This window comes from Limulus polyphemus, unplaced genomic scaffold, assembly GCF_000517525.1.
Source record: "Limulus polyphemus unplaced genomic scaffold, Limulus_polyphemus-2.1.2 Scaffold0, whole genome shotgun sequence".
NCBI lineage: Eukaryota > Metazoa > Arthropoda > Merostomata > Xiphosura > Limulidae > Limulus > Limulus polyphemus.
The window spans coordinates 3606556-3619039 of NW_013665610.1; the positions used below are offsets into that span (position 1 = coordinate 3606556).

General features: G+C 36.9%; 1 protein-coding gene across 1 annotated transcript in view; it reads left to right on the forward strand.

The window, feature by feature from the left end:
- Positions 1-1338: 1338 nt before the first annotated feature.
- Positions 1339-12484, forward strand: part of LOC106469774 (growth/differentiation factor 8-like) — a 19178-nt gene continuing 8032 nt past the window's right edge. The window contains exons 1-3 of the mRNA XM_022385078.1: positions 1339-1961; positions 2005-2056; positions 10575-10765. Coding sequence (XP_022240786.1) covers positions 1455-1961; positions 2005-2056; positions 10575-10765 — 750 coding nt within the window. The 5' untranslated portion in view covers positions 1339-1454. The remainder of the gene's footprint in view (positions 1962-2004; positions 2057-10574; positions 10766-12484) is intronic.

A 12484-nucleotide genomic window follows, 5' to 3' on the forward strand; every position in this document is an offset into this window, starting at 1 on the left:
TTTCATATACATAGATATTTTTCGAAATCCATACAATATATTGGCCTTTAAACAACAAATAAGGACCAAACATTACGTACTGACTGACAAAGAAATGCATCGAAAGTCATGTTTAAGAGCAAAGGTGACTTTACATTTTACTTTTGTCATGTTTAAGAGCAAAGGTGACTTTACATTTTACTTTTGTCATGTTTAAGAGCAAAGGTGATTTTACATTTTACTTTTGTCATGTTTAAGAGCATAGGTGACTTTACATTTTACTTTTGTCATGTTTAAGAGCAAAAGTGACTTTACATTTTACTTTTGTCATGTTTAAGAGCAAAAGTGACTTTACATTTTACTTTTGTCATGTTTAAGAACAAAGGTGATTTACATTTTACCTTGTCATTTTAGCACATAACTTGTCGACTTATGTTAATCTTGAGATGGAAAAAACCTTCAAAGTTCTATGGTTGAAAATAAGAAATTAGGGAGTAGATATTTCAGATAATTTTGCAGTGTCTCTAATACAGAGATTTTAATTATATTCTATACGCGTCAATATTCTTCATAAATATATGATATCACAACATTACAGAATAAAGAAAATACAGATTAGACAGAGGGTAGCAATTTTGCATAATAATATACTTGGTAAGTGTGTAAGCTACGATTTTTCTGAATACAGTGAATTACCCGTGCTTAAAGTTTATTTTATATAATTACCGTTTTAAAATGAAGTTATACTGTCAAAGTACCTTATTAAAACAACATAAATTTAACCTTTGATGTTTTATAGATAATTGTTATGTTGGCGTATTAGAGTTCTCGTAGTACTACGTTACATGAATAAGGGTACTGTGCTTTAAGAACACCCCATAATCTCAGCTTCCCAGATGGTGAAATTATTAGCGCCTTTGTTAGATAATATAATACATGTATATATATATGGAATTAAATTAATTGGGGTAAATATTCCTTAAATTATTAATTGTGGTTTTACTGTGAAAATGAAACGGCTTTATTAGATTACCCATATTCACATAAAATAGACATTTGAGATAAAGGTAATAGGTACTCTCCAGATCTAAAGCTTCGCGATCAGTGTTTGGGTGATTATCTAAATCCCCGGGACCCACTCACGCGCAGCTTCAGTGACCAGTCTTAGGCAAGGGTTTCACGGAGTAGGCATTTGATTGGTGCCATCTAAAAAAGTGGGTGGTTACTGGCATTCTTTCTGCTATTACAAAAAACAAAACAAAAAAAAACGAAGTTGCTCAGAGAAATAAAGGGCGTGTCCAGCTGTTTCCCCCGAGAATATGCCGTCCCCCTTAGCATATGAGCTAAGCTTACCTATAAAACTCCTGCGCACACCCAGAAGTTCGAACTACAGCATTCACAATCCTTGACTCCGCTGACGGGTCGTTTTCTCTCCCTAGAAACACACATAAAGACGCTTTACTACAGAGATCCCCATGACGCTGACACGAAACCGCACAGCTGTGCTTCATCAGTCCAAAGTTCTGCTTGGAGCTATGTGTTTGGTTCTGACAGTCTGCGCTCTAGGGGTACCGTCACCGACGGAGAAACCTTCCAATCAACAGGATGACAACATCGGAAATTTGAAGGTACTGTCCACGATGGACCTAGAAGCACGGAATTTGACCGAACAAATTGATTTTTTGCTACAGCAGCAAAAAGAACTTTCCGAGGAAGCGGCCGAAAATGATGAAACGAATCATGTTGGAAAGAATACAGAGATAGTCACCCAGGGTTCCCGGAGATGTCAGAAGTGTCTAACACCAGAGCAGGAGAAAAAACAGCGTCTAGAAATGATCAAAGCACAAATTCTCACCAAACTGGGGATGAGTCAGCCTCCAAATATCACAAGAAAAAACTTGCAAAACATTCCTCCGCTTTACGACATCGTTAATCGGTATAACCTACAGGTCGACGTCCCCTTCTTCCAAAGAGATCCAGCCTGAACACGACGTACAGAAAGACCAGCCTAGATCTGAAGTACAGGATGAAGATACAGCCACGACAGATTTGGCGTTCGCTTTTGCCACAAACACTCGTGAGTACCAGCCTTAGTTTATACTTCTTGTTCGTACGTCAATAAAGTATACTTTGTTGTGAATGGGAATAATTAAATATTGATTTACTGGCACTCGTTCATTTTGTTCTTTACTAGCGTAGACATATTTAATGACGTTCTAAATCGCTGTTTTTAAAACCACATTCGCGCGTGGATATAAAATTCCTTGTTGTATATACAATATACATAGTGATAAATAGTTATTGAATTTTTTCTCGGTATATTTCAGATACGATATGTTGTTACGTAAATTCTAGTTCGTGGATGAAAGAACATTTTATGAGGTTTTATTTAGCGCATCTACGTTGGCCGATTGTTTGAAAGTTATACGAAAAGCCACCGCAATAAATGTAATAGCGGTGTTTTTAAAGGACAAGACTTGTTCTTCAAGAATAGGTCTGCAATGATGAAATATTTTTCCAGGTGATGGAAAATGTAATAAAACAAAAAAGATAAAAATAATAATAATTATTAATAAATAATATTACGAAGTCTAGAATATGTGTATAAAATGCAATATGAACATTTGAATATTCGTTTGTCTGTTTGTTTCGGAAGTTTCGCGTAAAGCTATACAAAAGATAATATGAGTATTTACGTTCCTAACCCCCCCCCCCCAGTGGCACAGCGGCATGTCTGCGGACTTATGCCGCTAGAAATCGGGTTTCGATACCCGTGGTGGGTAGAGCACAGATAGCTCTTTGTGTAGCTTTGTGCTTAATAATAAACATCAACACCGTTTCTAATTTTGAACTGATTTTGAGTTAAGACAGTCAGTTAACAGCACTCTCCGCTAAATCTTTAACTACTCCTATATAACCGAATAGTGTAATTTGTTTGTTTGTTTTGAATTATCTGCGCTAGCCGTCCCTAATTTAGCAGTGTAAGACTAGAGGGAAGGCAGCTAGTCATCACCACCCACCGCCAACTCTTGGGCTACTCTTTTACCAACGAATAGTGGGATTGACCGTCACATTATAACGCCCACACGGCTGAAAGGGCGAGCATGTTTGGTGTGACTGGGATTCGAACCCGCGATCCTCAGATTGCGAGTCGAGTGCCCTAACCACCTGGCCATGCCGGGCCTAGTGTAATTTGACTGTCACAATTATAGCACATATGGTCCCCAAAATGCGGGGCACATTTTTGAGGCAAAGGTACGCAAATCAGAATCCTTGGATTTACAGCTTTGGCACTCTAAACCACTAGGCCAGGCCCAGCCTAAAAACTTTTATAAGCTACAAGATACAATTCTAACTTACAGTAATGCAACTAGTAAAGTAGAAAAAATTCTAAGAGCTCAGTAAAACATTCCATTGAAACATATTTTATATAAACACATAAAATATTATATTGGGTTTTTCCAAGATTATGTCTGTTATTCCATAGTAGGATCAGCCGAATCCGATCTTTTCAGCTTTATAAGCTACTTCATAAAATATAATTTCACTATTTTTAGATTGTTAAAAAATCACCTCTTGGAATGTGACTGTCAATCCCACTGTTCCGATAAGAGTATACTTCCAGTCAGGATGGCTATATTTGAATCTACAGAATCCTTGGCATGGAACTTTAGACCATTTGCCATGAGAGGTGTGGTTCAGGTTGAAAAACCAAATATCAAACACATATCACAAAAGTAATTTAAGCAAACGATACATATTTCACCCCGTATAAAAGACGATTACAAAATTAGAAGTTGAAAGTGTTTTTGTTTATTTTTTTGTGTCACGGGATACTTGCTTTGCCAGGTTGTTTCATTTATTAAATAGGCTAGTCTGTGAGAATATTTCGCTGATTTATATGTAACAGCAGTGTATGTGAAATCTCTATTGATTCGGGCCCGGCATGGCCAGGTGGTTAGGGCGCTCGGCTCGCAATCTGTTTGTAGTACTTGAGTTTGAGAACTTTGGTCGACAACCAAAACCCGAAAACCTCTTTCGTTTCGATTTATGGTCATTTGGAGAAAAACAGACAAAAGACAATAACAAAAAAAAAATGGGAATGGGGTCGATTTTGTTTTATTTTATTTCTCAATGAGCAGTATCAGTTTCTGACCCTAAAATGTACATCGTTAGTTTTAAGATTCTATACAAAATAATTGTCTTTTGTTTGCTCCATTTACATAATTCAAATTAGTTTTTATTATACGAATTTATGATTGTCTGTTTATTTAGGATTTTCACGCACAGCTACACAAAAATAGCCGTCCCTAATTCTGAACTTATAGACTAGAGAGAAGGCAGCTAGTCAACAGCACCTAACGTTAATCTTGGGTTAATTTAGTTTGATGTAATATTGAAATTTGATCGACACTCGTGTAGCGCACCCATACTCCCAAAGAGCGGAGGGCGTTTGTGCGACAACAGAATGCAGACCATGAGCCCCAAGATTCACAATCAAGACACGTTAACCACTGGCCACACTCGGCCCCGGAATTTATGAAAATCAAGTTAAAATCCGAGTTTCATTCTGAATTTTGTTGTGATTATCCTAGCGCTATGAGAGATGTGGTAACGATAGCCTGTAATAAGGAATTGTTCATGGTTGAATCATCGAAAATAGATTCATCTGCCAAAAATAATGATCTAATCAGCAAGAAGATAACGTCGTCAACACCATTGTGGAAAATAAGATCAAAACGATAAACCATACTTTATACACATGTTTAAATATATATCAAATTTAAATGAAAAAAAATGAGATTGTGTATTATTGAAAGCAATAAGATTTTTTCTTCGGTTAACAATATTTCTTTCAATAGAAGTTCCATATATTTATAACCTTTAACTGACAGAGTAAAATTATCCAAACTAGTGTTATGCTTGTATAGAGAAAGAAAAACATCTGCTAAATGTTTACCAATCCTCTTTGAAAGTCTCCCATGCTTATAAGCTGATGGGTGGCGCTTAGTTTTGTCAACGAGTGTATGTTATCCATGAATAATTGTTTTGTTTGTTTGTTTGTAATTAAGCACAAAGCTACACAATGGGCTATCTGTGCTCTGCCCACCACAGATATCGAAACCTGGATTCTAGCGTTGTAAGTCCGCAGACATACCGCTGTGCCACTGGGGGGCCCCTGAATAATACGAAATCAGACAGTAAGCAGTCTTCGTTTTTTTAAACGTTTACCAAGTGTACAGAGAGGTTTAAAAATAATTCTGAAATCATTATGGGGATAGGGTTGACTTGCAAGTCTCTTAATCTTGGTATCACTGACCTTTTCTTATATCATTTATTGCTGGTGGAGTCCACATCACATATTGAATCGTGTTGAATAATTTTATGTTTTATGTCTACTAAAACACTTAATGTAAAGAATCAGCCAAACAAATTGAGTGAAACCACTCATTTATCTGTATATATAATAAACCACAGCGGTAATTGTTGTGTTGTGTAACTCATATATCATTAAGGACCTGTAATCAACAAGAGTTTGAACTCCCAAGTAATTTTGTGAATAAATAGTTTAAAAAAACGTCCTTAAAATCTATGTACCTCATCGGCAATTCTGGGGTTAAATTAACTTTCAATATCAAAACTTTACCAAGATATCGTATGCTTGAAAATATCGGTCATTAAGTATTGAGTGAATATTCGGCACTTAACAGTTTTAGTGGGTAGAAGAAAGTGCGAGGTTTGTTTCTTCTAATAAGAGAGGGTTTGTTTGAAGCTAAGAACAAAGCTACACAATGGGCTATCTGTGCTCTGCCAAACACGGGTATCGAAACCCGGTTTCTAGCTTTGTGAGTCCTCAGTCATACCGCTGTGTCACTGGGGTGGCAGGATTTCGTGCAAAGTTGCAAAATAATTTCGTTTTGTTTGTTTGTTTTGAAGTTAAGCACTAAGCTACATAATGGGCTATCTGTGCTCTGCCAACCACGGGTATCGAAAACCGGTTTCTAGCTTTGTAAGTCCGCAGACATACCGCTGTGTCACCTGGGGGGCAATATAACAGAGGGAGGTAGTCGTTGTGTCTTAATATATATCAATTTCAGTGAAGAAGTAAAAAGTTGAGGTTTAGACTATTTGGACAAAGAATTCTATTAGGTTTTTAACAACTTGGAATAAATTTAATAAAATGCACTAAAATACCATAAACGAATCTTTTTTTTTTTTTTTTGGTATACGGAAGTAAAGAAACTAAATGAATCATGGATAATAATTTAATTTAGATTCACATTTGTTGCTCGGATTTTGAGAGTTTTAAGAGAGAGAGAGTCTTAAGGAAAAAAGTAACTCATATTCGGGACAAAACTGAGGAAGAAAAGTTTTCTCTATACACTTTTAAACTCGACTGGACAACATGTGCTTGTGGTAACGTAGAAGTGCGTTAACGTCCTCAGGGGAGCATCATCTATTTGTTTAAAAGAAATTTGAAGTTTTTAATTTCAAGAGCTTAAGATGGAGTTTAGACAGGGTGCTATTTCCACAAGTTTTTCAGAGACTAATGTCAACAATTTCATGTAAAGGATTTTAGTAAATAAAGAGATAATGTCAAAACTAGTCGCGAAATGATTTGTACAAGGAAAAAATCTCACTGGCAAACTAAACGGCACTGACAGAATTGGGGACAAGGTACAGAGGTTTAATCGCACTGTATAACAATTATATTAAGCGTATGCTAATGGAGTGTCTTTGCGCCACAGACGCCACATTTAGAATATATATACATATTATCCTACCAATAGTCATGGGACACACCTCTGATTGCAGGAAAATGGGTGTGATGACGAAATGTGGAAATAGTTTGGCCTATAAAGGTGATAAAGAAAAATGTCTTTACGTGCTATTGTGCAACAATTAAACATTCCCAGGTCGAAAATTGGCAACGTGCTGAAGAAATGGAAGTCCACAGGTGATAATAATGAGAACAAGAAACGACCAGATAGGTGTAAAATACTGACTGACAGGAGCCGAGGCGCCTATAGAAGGCTGGTTACCTCATCTCGCCGTCAGACCCTAGAGAATCTGTGTTTGGAGATGCAAGCAGCCACAGGCAATCCTATCAGTGTTTCCACGATACATCGAGAGCTGCATGCCATGCATTTTAACGGAAGAGCTGCAGCCCACAAGCCGTTGATAAAAAACAACAACAAATGCACACAGTCGATTGGTATAGGGCAAGGCACACCGAAACTGGACCGTGGATCAATGGAAGTAGGTCCATGTGGATCGACGAGTTATGATACCTGGAGAACTCTTGTTACCTGAGTGTGTTGTCCCAACAGTGAAGTTTAGAGGTGGCGGTATCATGGTCTGAGGGTGCTCCTCGTGGTATGGAGTAGATCCATTGGTTGCAATGTATGGATCCATGAATGCTGAGTCCTACATTGATGTTCTGAACAATTCTGTGTGTCCTTCATTGTGGTAATTTTACGTTACCGGCCCTCAGACCTTCCAACATGATAACGCTCCATGTTACAAAGCATGGATTGTGAACGTGTGGTTTGAAGAGAATGGCATCGGAACATTACAGTGGCCAGCACAGAGCCCCGACCTCAACCGTTTTTGGAATGAACTGGAACGCAAAATTAGGGGAAGGCGAAGATGGTCATCTTCAGTAATGGAGCTTACTAATGTTTTAAAGGAGTAAAGCACAATACCACCAGCTTTCTACCAGACATTAGTAGACAGTCTTCCACGACGCATTGAAGCAGTCATTAAGGCCAAAGGCCGGCCAACACGCCATTAATTTGTTGGAATAAAGAGATGTTTTATTCATAACTACCCGTGTCACATGACTTTTGATAGAATAGTGTATATTTGGTTCAAGGCAAATGTTCTACCACCCTACAGTGTAATGCCACCACGGATAGACTTACATGTTGATAAACCATAACTCTTTCCGAGTAAAGATATTCGTGAGATAGCAAAAGAACAAAATATTTCCTTTAGTGTTCTCCATCAGAAATACTCGCACAGTAGAGCAGTTAGGAAAACAATGAACCCCGAAACTAAACTACAAGCCAAGCTGGAGCAACGTTCTCATCCATAAAGTGAAGGCTATGGTTATCAAAGAGAACCCTTTGAGCTTAAAAAGTTATTGTAATGAAGCTGGGCATATCTTTAACAAGAAGGATTTGAAGTTGACGAAGCCATATCTCGAAATTATCAACTGTTTCATGAGAAAGCTGGAAAGTAAATAAACAAACAAACTAGAATCACAGAAATCACATTCGATCATATATCTATCAGGTTCTTCAATCCTACGTACTTTAAAAGCGCAATAGAAAAAGCGAGAAACATTATAGGCTAGATTCTCAGGTAAAATTAGCTTTTATTCACGCGTGTGTCGATCAGGGCATTTCCGAGAAGAATAACTATTAATGCAAATATATAAGTTTTGTACCAACCTATGTGTTCTATGGATCGTCGGTGTATATCTGGAAGTATGTGTAAACGGTATAAGAAGAATAACTATTAATTCAGACATATAAGTTTTGTACCAACCTATTTGTACTAGGGATCGTCAGTGTATACCCGGAAGTATGTGCAAACTGTATAAGCCAGTTTAAATCGCACTAGTCACTAAAACGTATTTTTGTAAGCTAGGCTGTTTTGTTAAGTTACCATAGTTACCAACGGGAATTAGGTCATTTGAAAACAACGTTGTTACAATATCAATAGAGAAACTTATGTATCCTGTTTATTTTACTTAGCTTTAGCTTTTATTTTATATAAACATATTTAAGCTCCATTAAGAACTTACAATTCTTCTTGTTCGTTTTAGAAAAGTTCTGTTTACTTTTTGGTTTAGTTCCAAATGAGCAAACTAGCATACAAACATAATTTTCTAAAAATATTTTCCCTACATAAAATACGAAGCTTATTCAATGAGTGAGGGACGCACGACTTTAAAACTGTAACTGACCACACAAAACAACACAGAAATGAAGAGCTAAGTTTCCGTTTATTATCCCAGCATGTTCCACTGGCACATGGTGAGCTAAGCCAATAAATTTAGTTGAAACCCCATGCTTGGAAAGATTAAAAGTGAAAGAAAGCGAAGGAAATTTTGGCTATTTGAAAGCAATTTGGACTTCATTATGAAGCTCTAGCTGTGAAGGGTCATGAAAAATGGAACATAGTCCCAAGTGAGTGAGTACCTTTGAATACCTGGAAGTCAGTAAAGGGTGTAGGTCGTCCACTACCATCATGACCTTTACTAAGTCTATTAAATAGTCAAACAAAACACTGTCATGTGTAATTATGAACCGGCAAAGAGGCGGAAACAGCGTCCAGATTCCTTAGAAGGGAGCAAAGCCCGTAAAAGTTTAGGACACGGAATCGTCTGAAAGACTTCGTTTTCTAACTCATCAGGGGGTAAGTATTTGTTGACTCTTCCTTGCTGGTCTTACTCTGTGAGGTACGATACTGCGCAGTATGTGGCCACCGGCAACTGAACAAAAAGACTCACCCCGCTTTAAACTTGGGCGCTGAATATTCAGAGATCATTATTTTAGCGGGCATAGGGGATGTAAAAAGTATTGTGCTGGGACCGCTTGCCCTCCCCCTTGTTCTCACACAGCAGGATTGTTTATTATCAAGTATTTAAGGGTGAAACACGTACTGTTCTTGTTTACTGGTTAACAACTGTAAAATATGCCTAGTACAGTAAGTCATTTAGTAGCCTGATTAGTATAATTGTGGGAAAAGGGCATAATTTGAGTTGTTTGTTGTTGTGTTATTTTTTTTTGGGGGGGAGGGCATTACTAAATACACATATCCATGTAGGAAATGTATTAGGGTCATTGACCCCTAGTGCTTCTACTTGAAGTATATTGTTGGTTTCTTCAAAACTGGCCCGGCATGGCCAGGTGGTTAGGACGCTCGACTCGCAATCTGCGGGTCGCGAGTTCGAATCCCCGTCACACTAAACATGCTCGCCCTTTCAGCCATGGGGGCGTTATATTGTGACGGTCAATCCCACTATTCGTTGGTAAAAGAGTAGCCCAAGAGTTGGCGGTGGGTGGTGATGACTAGCTGCCTTCCCTCTAGTCTTACACTGCTAAATTGGGGACGGCTAGCGCAGATAGCCCTCGTGTAGCTTTGCGCGAAATTCAAAACAAACAAACAAACAAATCTTCAAAAACTGTTCGAGACTCATATACAATATAGGTAAGTTTCAGTTTCAAAATTAGCTAAGATCTTAAATTAACGTTATGATAAGTAAATCTAGAATTCAACAAATCCAACAACGCTTCATCAAAGCAATGTTTGTAGGCACAACTCATTATTCAGCGCGTGATGATATTCAATGCTGCAAAGTTGACGTACACAAGAAAGAGCGCTCTTTTTTTCCTGCTCGTTTGGTATACCATTCCATTTAATTATTCCTAAACATCAACGATTAATTGTTTGTTTTATTTAGTGACACGTATTTATATTGTTGATGACGCCAAACTTCTTGTTTTATGAGGATTAATTGTGTACGCCGAGAAGAAGGTGGACATGACGAGAAGAACGCTAAATCTGTCTGGTTTCTTTAACAGCGCTCGAATACGACCAAAGTGTAGAGAAAAATGTCCTTCATTTTGACTTCTCCGAGAAGGTTATGAAGTCACATCTCAAAAAAGCGCATCTTTGGCTCTATCTCCAGCCCATGAAGGATCTTCAACACGGTGGTGTCACCGTCTACATCAATCAAGTGGTCAGAGGTATTGAGTCTCCCAGCCTGTTACAGGTAAGTCAACTCACTGCGAAGTGTTGTTAAAAGAAACAACAGTATATATATATATAAAGAGCATGACTGTTACTCTCCTATTCTGAAGAAAAGGTTTAAAGTTAAGAATTAATTGCCCTAACGGTGTTAGACCTTCATGTAAAGGAATAGTTTCAAATGAAGAGTTAGACTTAAAGAAGACAAATAAAATTTATATATCCACAAAATATTGAGTTGGTTTCTTTAGTATAGAACGTGGTAAGTATAAGTTTTCCTTTTAATCAACAAATTATCATTTTCGATGACGAGGAACCCACTTTGAGACTAATAATGGCTGGAGACGGCTTGAATGGGTAATGAAGAAAAACTTTAATATAAGTTTAACATAACAGCAAATGTACAACGTTTCGACAAGGTTTTGTCATCATCAGGTACCCATTCAAGCCGTCTCCAGCCATTATCAAATTATCATTTGCAAAAGAAATTGTTATTAATTAGTATTCCACTGTTAATAACATTTGGCTTGTGTAATTTCCCTATTCTCAACAAAACAATTTGTGTCTTCGTGTGAAAAGATGTAGAATGTGTTACTTTGCTAGTAACGCTTCGATTGTCCTGTAGGATCTCAGGGAGTTTATTACTATCTTAATAAATAAAGTTATACATTTTCTGACATCAATAATGACACCTAAACTCACTGTTGTCTTCAAGCTCAAAGTTTTGTTTGTTTATTGTAGCGGAAAGCGACATTGGACTAACTGCTGTATTTACCACGGGAATTCCGTAAATTTACCGCTGATTTATCGAGGGCATATTCTTCAAATACAAGGATATTTACATATCAATTAATAATTAACAAACAATGAAATTGTAATTGTTGTATAAAACAAAAAATACAAAACTTATAGTGTTTAAATAAAGATTTAAATCATAAGTCTTGTTTATAGTCCATTATTATACTCCACTTGGTGCACAAATTACTTTAAAGTTCTAATATTTCCTCTGATCCTCCAATTATAAATTTCTATATACCGTTTACTTGATGTGGGGTCATATATATAATTCTTTTTCAGTAATGCCGTGTTTTTGTCTGCTAGAACAATCAGTCTAAAGGAATATTTCTGTTCACATTTTATGTGTAACTCATGTGTTATTAAGGACCATATAACCAACAAAGGCATCGACCTACAGACCATAGTTTATAAATCGGGTATAAAAAAGCCGATGGGTTCCATACGGAGCTTAATGGTAATTCCAGGATTACGAAAGAAATAGAATCTTGTATGTCTAAACAAAGTTATGCGTCAATGTTGAGAAATCTTTATAAACAATTTTGAACTTTTTGTAGAAGAACTTGAATATTTTTGATAACATAATCTTAATACTTTGTCCACTTATTATTTTCATTAATTGTGAAGTTTAATACCTTTAGCTAGAATAGTGTTTAGTCTTAATCTTGATCATTATGCTTCATTAAAACGTCTTATAGAAATAATGAATTGGGTTTCGTTGAATTAAGAACCACGTACGAACAATGAAACCAAATACTATACATGTATAAATTTTAAGTTTTTACTGTTTTTCAGTTGAAAATGTTGTCGGCCTAATGCGAAATAGGAAGTACATCTCTTACCTTATATTTATTACCTTCTGATTACATGAACACCTTGAAGCGTAGGGAAGGCATCCATATAAATAACAAACTGTAAAGCAAGCTTTGAAAGGGAAACTACACAAGCC